Source organism: Halichondria panicea, chromosome 1 (assembly GCF_963675165.1).
Source record: "Halichondria panicea chromosome 1, odHalPani1.1, whole genome shotgun sequence".
NCBI lineage: Eukaryota > Metazoa > Porifera > Demospongiae > Suberitida > Halichondriidae > Halichondria > Halichondria panicea.
In genome coordinates, this window is record NC_087377.1 from 4,087,960 (window position 1) to 4,098,908 (window position 10,949).

General features: G+C 39.7%; 1 protein-coding gene across 2 annotated transcripts; it reads left to right on the forward strand.

The window, feature by feature from the left end:
- The first annotated feature begins 868 nt into the window (after positions 1–868).
- On the forward strand, positions 869–10,229 carry LOC135334441 (uncharacterized). Of its 2 annotated transcripts, none has more exons than XM_064529598.1 (20): positions 869–1,235; positions 1,494–1,649; positions 2,503–2,640; positions 4,720–4,860; positions 4,907–5,122; positions 5,172–5,312; positions 5,373–5,585; positions 5,683–5,853; positions 5,914–6,120; positions 6,183–6,311; positions 6,375–6,560; positions 6,606–6,797; positions 6,845–8,065; positions 8,117–8,242; positions 8,303–8,428; positions 8,482–8,630; positions 8,706–9,011; positions 9,097–9,638; positions 9,689–9,903; positions 10,053–10,229. In XM_064529598.1, exons 1-20 carry the CDS (start codon positions 1,004–1,006, stop codon positions 10,061–10,063), a joined length of 4,818 nt encoding a protein of 1,605 aa, XP_064385668.1. In that variant the 5' UTR covers positions 869–1,003; the 3' UTR covers positions 10,064–10,229. The 2 variants fall into 2 exon arrangements, with proteins under 2 accessions (XP_064385668.1, XP_064385676.1); XM_064529606.1 differs by having other exon boundaries at positions 6,375–6,557.
- The last annotated feature ends 720 nt before the right edge of the window (positions 10,230–10,949 follow it).

Below are 10,949 nucleotides of genomic sequence, written 5' to 3' on the forward strand. Positions count from 1 at the left end.
AAAGTGACCAAATGAGTTATTGGGTGGAATGGTGGGGTATAAATTATAAGTCCCAAAAGTAGATTTCTTGCACGAATCTACTGCATTCACGTACGTAACTGTTACAGATGAGTGCATTATGCCATATATATTGCACTGTATTATATGGTTGCTATGCCATGGTAGTGATGCAACATGCCATATACAGGGCACTGGATTGCTTTGATCTGCCCGCTCATTGCATGGGCAACAAATTGATACAGTTTTACCACACAATTTCAATGAAGACTATAATAATTATAACTGTAAAGGCTTCATATCAGGTTCTTTCTCTACTGCATATTGCTTGTCATCCATGCATTAGCCACTGTAACTGCATGCATGCTCAACTGTAAACTTCATATAGTTCGTATACTGTTTGCCGTGCATGCAACAGTTACAGCTTGCGAGTTCATGTCTTCACTCTAGCCTCGATCCCAGGCCGAGTTTTCGCTTTTATAACGGTTAGGCGAACAACTGGTCGCCTAACCGTTATAAAAGCGAAAACTCGGCCTGGGATCGAGGCTAGTCTTCACTCTAGAGGATTTGTTTTTGCATTTGCAATCCAGAAAAGCAGTCACGCTATATAGGCTGCTCTGCAAGACATGCATTTTCTATATTGTGAATGCATGCATGCCTTGCAATATAATATGCACAATGCACAATGCTTGGTGTTTTCTACACAATGTATACTACTATAGTGTTACCACATCTGCTCTGCACAAACATGTCGATCTAATTATAAGTCATTATATATAGGGTATGTTTATAATTAGATTTGTACCATTTATGTGTATCATATAAATATAGCTCGTCTATTTATGGTGTAGCAGGCATGTATATATAGATAGTAGCCCTGTATAAAAATATAACGCTACGATTAGCCACTGTTTTACTTGTAACTGTTCAACTTTATTAAACTTCACAGTTCTCATCTCTTCGTTCTACAATTTGTGGAGGTCATAGCCAAATTCAGTTACTAGCAATGGATAGACAGCATTGCAGTGTAATAGTGGCTGCTTGCTTAATGTCTGTGTTTGCCCTTTGTGTGGGTCAAGCTCCAATAGCTGTCTGTGAAGAGGATTTTTCCGATAACTTATCGTGTGAGAGAGAAGATGGAGTGAGGCGCTGCTTCTCCAGAGATGAACTTTGCAACAGTGAAATATTTTGTGCTGATGAATCCGATGAAGGGGTAACCACTGGAACTGGATTGGACTGTGAGTGAATGGAATGTGCATGCATGTCTAATTTCAGCCTTATAGGCTAGCCTAAGAACTAATTAATGTTCATGACAATGCCTATTAATTATTTTAATCATAATTATTGCCTATAATATATACATAATATAGCAACATAATTTAAGCTGGCATACACTGAGTTTGTAACCATTAAAAAAAGTAGACGCAGTTGCAGTATTTCATGATTGATGAAAAAGCTAGCTATTAGAAGATTGATTGTGCTTATCATTTTGCTAGGTGATGGTAGTCTCACTGGTCGCAAGGTGACTGACAATGGCAAAGTGGAGCCTGGATTTTTATGTTCTAATGGTACCATCCTGGACCTGGTACAACTGTGTGATGGCAAGGCCGACTGTGAGAGTGGAGATGATGAGACACACCCTCTCTGTGCAAGTAAGTGAATAATAGTAATGCACTGTCATAAAAGATATTATAATTGTACATGCACTAGTGTGGTGCATGTGCTCTAAATAAGAGTTAGACACTGCCAGTTTAGGAAGTTTCTAGAAGCCCAAAGGGCTGGTTGTAGTATCCCGAATGCAGTGAGGGTTCTACTATAGCCCTGAGGACTTCTAAATCATGTGGAAACTTCCTAAACAGTGTCTAGATCGGAGCAACCATAGCCAATCAGATTAATTTTTGTGCTGCTTTGATAGACTTTTGTATCACGTTGGCAAGGTAAGGTAAAACAGGTGGTGCAATAAAAGTCATATACAATCTCTTCCGTGTTATAATAATATAATTATAATTATTACATGGTCATGTTACGTCGTAGCCTCGAGGCATGATTTGGTAAGGGGTTGTCGTGGTAGAGAATCCTCGTGTTTTTAAGGCACCTCGCCCCTTGCGGCAGTGTGCTATAAATTAAAACACCTTTGTTGAGGTACACGAGATGCATGATCAGGTGCACCAGACCTAATCCAAGCTAAGTGTTCTAACAAATTTGGCCCATTTCCCACCTCACAGATATTTGCTCATCAAATTGTTGTTGCTAGGTAACGAATTGATATTATCACTACTGCCCATGCTTTAATGCATGCACTCTTTATATCATGCAGGCTATAATAATTATGCTGTGTAACTATTTTTACCTAGAAATATTTATTATGCAAGCATAAAATTATTCATTTTTTGGCCAATTGAACATAATTATGCCAAATTTTGCGATGCGATGTGATTAACTTATTTCACGCCACGATTTCAGTGTATAGTGAGACTACTATACCAAATAAATTGCCTGTTATAGACAAGTGCCTGTTTCCCTACTACGGAGGATGTGTTCACACAAGAGAGTGTCATTCCACGGCTAGAGAAGCAACTTGTGGATTGTGTCGTGCAGGGTTCGCAAGAGACTCTAGGAATTATGAAACTGGCGAATGTGTAGGCAGATAAGCACTCAGGTCTACATTGTCTGCTGTAATTTGTATAATAATATAAATTATTGTGATGCATGCACGTATGTACAGTGGAACCTCCATAAACAGACACCATTGGGGGAACAGCCTATAGAGAGGTGCATGGTCTTCCTTGGGAGGTTTCGATTACCAGCATTGTATGCTCTATGAATCATGCAAATGAATGTTGGAGCTTTGCTATAATTATAACTGCTTCTTTAGCTCATAATTATACACCGATACCAAAGGCGTATAAAAGGAGAGAGGCATGTATCTCCAAATGAGCAGAGTTCAAACGTGGGGCGGATGAATGTGCATGACTGTGCATGAAATGCTAAAAATAGAAATTTCTATTTTTAGCACTCATGCAAATTCACACATTCCTCCGCCCACGTTTGAACTCTGCTAGCTACATGTGGAGTCTCTTCTTTTATAAGCCCTTGCCGAAAAATGCTGTAGGGACAAGGTCCAGCTAAGGTTTTCACAATTGTGCACAAATAATGCTATTTCAGCAATAATTTCTGCTAATTCTGGGTGTGGCTGTCTGTTCCGGGAGGTTATTTTCCATTGCTAAAAGCTGGTTGTGGACTAGCCTCGATCCCAGGATGAGTTTTTCGCTTTTATAACAGTTAGGCGAACAACTACCGTAATTGTCTACGCATGCGTCAAATTTTCGTTGTATTTGTGGTCGGCAAAGTAAAAAGTGAGTACCGTGTAGTGAGTAATTTTCGTGGGGTAAAAAATTCGAAAATGGCAACTACGGTACTAAGCCACGCCTACGTTTTCGTGAGGGAAAATTTCGTTAGGTCAGCTTGTCCACACAAATAACGAATTTTTTACCCCACGAAAATTATCTGCTATAGCTATACGGTATACAAAAGATACACATAGGGAGCTGCTTCACAAGGGAAGTTGCCGGTTGTGCTGCAGCATGATTATAGTGACCCAGGGCAACTTTAGGATGATTGATTGCCTCAAATTACTTTTCAAGAAGGTTTAGCAGGCTGCTGGACTTCCCTGATTCTAGGCCCCTAGCTATTCGTAACTTGTTTGAGAAACGGAGATTCTCTTGATACCTCTGAGTTACCAGAAACAACGCTCGAATAAGCAGATACACTCCAGTCCTGTGAGTAGGAAAACATTAATTGGGTTCAAACCCTTACCTCACACTGTCCAGTCGCGTCCGTTAGTAAAGCCAAGAGGAGCACTGTTGGGATAGCTGGATATTAGCCATTGCTCCTGTGCAGAGAAATAGAGAAGTAAACATTCTAGTGTCAGACAACTAGTGTCAGGCCTAACCGTTATAAAAGCGAAAACTCGGCCTAGGATCGAAGCTAGTTGGGGACTAGAAGCTGCTTGTTACATGGAGTAGAGGTGGTCGCTCCTGAGAGGTTGCTTTACATTGAAGTCATTGTAGTTTCAATCCGAACCTGAGCTCTTGGTAGTACAGTAGACTCTCGTTAATCCGGTCACCCTTGGGACCATGCAGCTTGGCCGGAATAGCGAGGTGGCTCAGGAAATAGCCGCTGCTTAAAAACGACCTTACCTCGAATCTAATGACTACTTTTTGCGGTTCTTGTCTCGAGGATAATGTAGGATAATGAATCATTTTGTTCTCTATTTAAGTGTAATTCAATTTTATTTGCTAAACCACACCCAAAAAGTCATATCCGGCCGTAATACACGTATAAAATTACATTGAAAACCTTGTTTGGGACAGCCAGCACTGGCCGGTAACCGGAATAGCGAGTGGCCGTACTTCAGGGTGAGTTTTGTGCAGTAAACATATAGCTAGCATTCCGTGCCAAGCCAAATGGCCGGTATATCGAGGTGGCCGTACTTCAGGGAGCCGGAATAGCGAGAGTCTACTGTATAATTATAGTATTTGGTTGCTCTTCGGAGGTGGTCGTTTGAAGGCACATTAATGGAGGTTCCACTGTACATGTATTGAGGCGTAGAGGTGGTTTCATTACTATAATCAAATTTGTACAGTCACTCTTTCATAATAGAAATACGTATAGTAATTATGCGTGTGACTTTTATTTATTTTTATTCTTTGCAAATCTCAGAGGCTCGTTTCAGATTTCAAAGTTTATCGCACAGTGTGTGTGAAAACCAGCGAACATATATTTATGTGATACTTGATACAACCGGGGTCCTTGATCAGAGAGTCCTGGTGGATGTCAGGATAATTGGTGGAACTGCTACAGGTAACGAAAGTTTTCGCACTCTGAAAATGATTCACATTTTTTGCAGTTGCTAATGACTTCACAATATCAACAAGTCAAGCTGTATTCAATCAATTTTCTGTCGGAGAAACAAGTAGATTAGTGTATATTGATGCTGTACTCGACAGTGTTTCTGAAGGCGGTGAAACCATTCTCCTGGAAGCTTCATCTGGTGAATGGCCATTCACTATTGGAAGGAATAGTACTACTGTTACAATCAATGAGTGCAGTGCACGTACCCGTGGTGCGTATATAGTTATAAGTGATTTACAGCTTGCAGTGTTATTTTGCAGAGTACCTGTTTACCATTCAATATCAAAGAGTTTCTGAGGATTCTGGTTCCTATAATACCTATGTACAATTGGCTAGTGGAGTTGGTAACCTGACAGAGGATCTCCTTGTTAACATATCCACCATATCTGGATCTGCGATAGGTAAGTAAATCACTCTAAAATATGTATATCTTTCACATGCAAGAATACAAAACACCACAGGCAATGTTGACTACAATGAGATACAGTTGACTCTCACCTTTCCTAGTGGAAGTAGAGGAAGAGATACGGTTCCATTTTCCATTCCAATAATTGATGATAACATTGCTGAACGATCTGAATATTTCCGTATAATAGCTTCAACAAGTGGCAATGGAATTGGGATTTACTCAAGAACAACATACACTCAATATGTATATATTAATGATGATGATAGTGAGTGTTGAATTTCTGCATGTACCGCATGTGTACATGTACTTAAGTAGAGCTATACCTATACCATGAAGGTTTTATTTGTTTTCTTATGTTGCAGCCTTCATAGTTGAATTTGAGTACCCAAGCTACACTGTAATGGAAGGAGAGAGTGTGGAAGTCTGTCTGGTCAACACCAACAATCCAGAGAGAGTCCATGACTTCATCGTGCAGTTCTACACTTCATGTGACTGTGATACTTCATCTACTGTGGTGCCAGAAGAAGCAATAGGTATAAAACCACCATAATTATAATTATTTTATAATGATTCATGCTCATTTCATTCTATAGCTGACTTGGACTATGAAGCAGTGTATAGGGAAAGTGATGTCATATTCTCACCTGACACTAATCGAACATGTACGAATATCAGCACTTACCACGATAACTTGCAAGAAGGAGTGGAAAAGTTCATTGTAACGGCGGTACGTAGTGGTGGAGTTGGACAGCTATCACAGTTTCCACAAACCACTGACATTCTAATTGTGGATGTAAATGGTAGGTGAAATTAACCACATGTGATTAAATTGATGCTAACCCACCACTCTAATTACGTACAGTGGATCCAATGACAGTATCGATTGGAGAGCCATTCTATTCAATTACTCAACCTAAAGACTCTGTGGAAGTATGCATTGCTATTGAAGGCAGCCTGGATGAAACAATTGGTATTAGCCTACAAACCCAATGTGCGTTCTAAAATAGCGTTTGTATATCGGCCATCTAAATTATTCACTTTCTTCTCTGTACAGATCAAACCGTGAGGCTGACACTTTCTGCTACTGTTACTCGCACATGCTCTACTTTCACCTTTATAAACAGCCTATTCTCCAGAAATGGTCGCATTGAGACCATACAAGCTGTGATTGTGTCTGATAATCACCGAGTGACCATTGACCGATTTCAAGCGGAGATAGCATTGTTTGATGGAAGTGGTGGTTAGTTACATAACCATTGTATCGTTAAATGTGAATTAATTACAGTCAAGGACGAGTGTCCAGTCTTAGTTGACCCTGCCAATGGACAAGTTGAACAATTGCTCACTGATGGAATGATTCTCCCTGGCTCCATTGCCATATACTCGTGTGATGTCGGGTTGGTTCCTGATAGGACACGATTCAGAGAGTGTGCGGCTGATCTCACCTGGTCAGGAATCCCACCATCTTGTATTCAAGGTAATTGCATGGTCCATTGTTTTTAAATTTATTAAAAATAATATCAGGTGTGAGGGGAGGCATTGTTGAAAGTTCATCTAATGAGTTCATTGTTGGATTTGCTTCCTCTTATTCGAGTACATCACAATATCTTATTGTTACAACAAATGATCAACAAAACATTCCTCTTCTTGTTTCTGGAAATAAATTTAACCGTCCACATAATGTTAGGAACACATTCTATGCTTACACTGGCATTCCAAGTTCCTACATAGGGAAAGGTATCGACATAAAAGCAAAGCCAACTAAAAAAATCACTGTTCATGGCTGGCAGAGCACTGGCTTTCCATTTTATTCAATGGATTCCTTTCTAGCAATCAATGTGAGGCCTACGGATGATGTGAAAGAGTATGAGTATTATTCTATACCATACAACTACTCCAGCTTGCTACACCTTGTTGCCATTGAAGACAACACTATTGTTAACCTTGGATCTTCATCCATCATGCTGGATCGCCTTCAAATACATCAAATTGATGAGAGTGAATTGCTTACATCAATCAGAGTTGCCAGCAACAAACCTCTTTCAGTTATCAGTGCTAAGAACTGTTTTGTTACTGTTCAATTTTGTGACTTCCTCACCGAACAGTTGCTGCCCACCCACGTATGGGGAAAAAGATTCCTAGTAGCGTCATTTCAGGGACTGAAAAATGGAGAGAGCTTAAGAATCTTGGCATCGGTATTTCCTACTATGGTCACAATTGCATGTGCTGAGTATAATATCCATCATGTATTGAATCTGGAGTCTGGTCAAGGTCAATGGAGAGATGTCAAACTTGATGAGCAGCCTGGGGGGGTTAGGAACATGTTTTGTGTTTTGGAAGCTACAAATCCAGTGCATGTTCTTCAGTTTGCTCAAGTTAGTGATGCCAATTCGTACATGATGACCATTCCAGCTGTTGAACAATATGGAGAATATTTCACCAGATTCTATGTTCCAAATACATCTCCTTTTAACTTTGTAAATCTCTATGTGGCACCTGAACATTTTGTGCCTGGAGGTATTCTTGTTGACGACAATGCAGTGTTGGATTGGACAACTGTACGATGTGCTAGTGGTGAAATTTGTGGGTATATCTCAAGACCTGTTTTAGCAAGACGAAGTCATCATCATACTGTACAACATCTCTACCCCAGAGGCAGAATAGGAATATCAGCATACGGATTTGACACTAGACGGAATAGCTCTTATGGCTATCCAGCAAGCATGTACATACCATCTCCACAAAGTAAGTGATTAGTATCATGCTAACCTCTTTAATGCCTCCCCCCTTATTCAGATATTGATGAATGCGTACCAAACTTGAATATTTGCGACCCAAATGCCCAGTGTATTAGTGTGAACGGACAATATGAATGTGTCTGCAATGATGGCTATGAGAAACAGAGAAATAAAACCTGTACTGGTATGTAACATGCAAGTGTGTTGTACTGATTAATTGCACCTTGTTGTAAAATTAATGCAGATATTGACGAGTGTGCAGTTGGTACTAGTGGCTGTGATGTCAATGCTTACTGCACTAACACTATTGGTGGGAATAACTGTACCTGCAATACTGGCTTTATTGGAACTGGAAGAACTTGTACTCCAGGTATAATTATGTGCCGTTATAGATTTCAATTGATTTGACAACATTTTCAACAGAATCCAACTTAGCTGAATTTGAAGACTACTTGCCATTTATCGACTTGAAAAAAGATATATCGCAAGCATTGGATCTAGCTGATGACTCATGTGCGAGAGTAACAGTGCCTGCCATTCCAATTGGACTCAGTAAAACTACACAAATATGGGTAAGCACTAATTAGCTGCATATAATATTATGGTTCTGAATCAGCAGTTATTATTCTATTTTTACACTTGTATAGATCTGTGAGAATGGAGTCATTTCTATTGGTGAGAGGCCCTTCAATCTTTTTAGGCCGCAACTCTTCCCCAGTGATAATCCACTTATCCAGCAGTCTAACATTTTAGCTCCATTCTGGAACGATCACGAACCAAATCCAAGCCTTGGAGCTGTGAAATATCAAATTTTGGATGAAGGTCCTGCACCTGATTCAGGCATCAATCGATTTATTACTCATCAGCGAGGTCTTGATGAGTTCAAAGGTGAATGGATGATAGTTGTGAGCTGGGAGAACGTATCTCCATACATTCGATACAGCGATGTTCAAGTAAGTATGTTGAAATTCACATACTGGTATCTACGAGTCTATTATTATGTTCTTGTTATTGTACATTATACATGCATGCATGCAGGTACGGCAAAACTCCTACCAAGCTATAATTGTCTCCAATGACACAACAGTATATGCTGTGTTCACTTACGATTCAAGGGCAATGAATTGGTTTGATGTGGATGATGGTGTGTACTCTGTTATTGGCTACAACTTTGATCAGAGGACCGCAGATTCACTAAATATTCCATCGTTTCAAAACCATCGTTTCAGTGGATCAAGTAATATCAAACAAATTTCAAGAAAACTTCAAGCCCAGGGCATCCAATGGACCAACCTGATTTATCTCATTGGGAGAGACGTTCAACGTTCAGCTGCGGAATGTGTAGCAATGGCAAGTAGAGATGAGAGTCATTTTATAGACCGTGGCGTTCGGGTAGAACAAGATCTGCCGTGCCCATGTTCAGTAAAACAAGCATTTCGAGATCGAAGATATATCCACGCTGCTGCTTATCTGGCTGAGATCACTGGTGATGATAGATTCCTCTCAAAGAATTGCTTTGTACAAGTGTGCAGACCCCTCAAAATCGATACTGGTGTTCACATGTGCTGCTACAGTACAAGGTATAAGTTGATTTTTGCTGCATGCATGTAATTGATTACCTTTTTTCCAGACAGGAATCATTTGGAGCTCTGCTTGGATCATCATTCCAAAGTGAAGCAAGTTCTCCTTTACGATTCCATCCTTACACTGAGCGTGATGACTATTTGAAGTATGACTATCACTTTCAAAAGAGCTGTTGCTTCGGTGAATCAGACAACATGTGTCCAACTTACACCAACCAGCGCAGAGCTGATGAATGCAAGAGCTACACACCCTCAGAAGTTGGTGAGTTATTCAAAAGAAGGTTATGGATGGATGCATGCATGTGTTTTTAAAGAGTATTATTATATCATACACTGCGAATCATTGCTGTTGATTTCCTCAGCCTTTATACAACTGCGGATAAATTACCTGTATTTCCCTCTTCTCTGTAGGGCCTACCTGAGTGCATGTACCCAGGTACTAAGTTCAAGTGTGTCCAGTTGAGAACTGAACTATATACTCCTATTTCGTTTTGAGTTTGTATATGCATAGCTTAGAGAATTAAATGCCATTGAGTGGAGTTTTGGAATTTACAGTACATTATATGCTTAACTTACTTCATCAGTATGTTTACCTTACCGTCTGTACAAGTAGGTATAGTGGCATGTGCGATATCAAGAGTTCATTATAGGCATGCATGCATTCCTACTGATATACCTATATATAGCTATATACGTACCTTTAAGTTTATACTCTTCTTTCCATTCAACCCCCATTGAGAAATCGCTTCCTATATATACGCCACCGGATCTATATACAAACTTTCTCGCTATTGATTTAGATGAACATGATGATATAATTATGATGATGACAGCAAGTTTATGATTATAGAATGTGCATACGTATATATAGGGTTCACTATAATTATACAGTCGTGACAGTATTAGTATCTGAGAAGCAGAATACCGTCGCTATATAACTACTATTACTATAAGTTTTGTCATTACTTGCTTAAAATCATAATATGAGGGGGAGAACTTCCATCATGTTATACATCCATGGTAACAGTCTCAATGACCCATGGTCTCAAAGCCTTTTAGGTGTTCTGGTTTTGTGCATCAGTTAATGCACTTCGATTTTTCGTAACCAAAAAAAGTCATGCTTGAATATATAGCATTTTTGTGTGATTACTTTCACACATGCAGGTGCTAGAGATTCTGAAACAGTTTGTTTATGAAGAGAGTGATCATTGCATTCATTATTTTACCAGACATTCACTCGAGCAGTCAACATGTATGAACATGTGGGATGAATGCTGCTAATGATCGGAGCAATTGATTGTGTGAGTT

What these genes read in the sequence shown, in the direction of transcription:
- LOC135334441 (XM_064529598.1), top strand. Translation starts at nt 1,004, where the DNA reads ATGGATAGACAGCATTGCAGTGTAATAGTGGCTGCTTGCTTAATGTCT. An exon ending in CCCACCATCTTGTATTCAAG is followed by an intron (nt 6,798 to 6,844) that starts GTAATTGCATGG and finishes AAATAATATCAG; the next exon opens with GTGTGAGGGGAGGCATTGTT. An exon ending in GTAAAACTACACAAATATGG is followed by an intron (nt 8,631 to 8,705) that starts GTAAGCACTAAT and finishes ACACTTGTATAG; the next exon opens with ATCTGTGAGAATGGAGTCAT.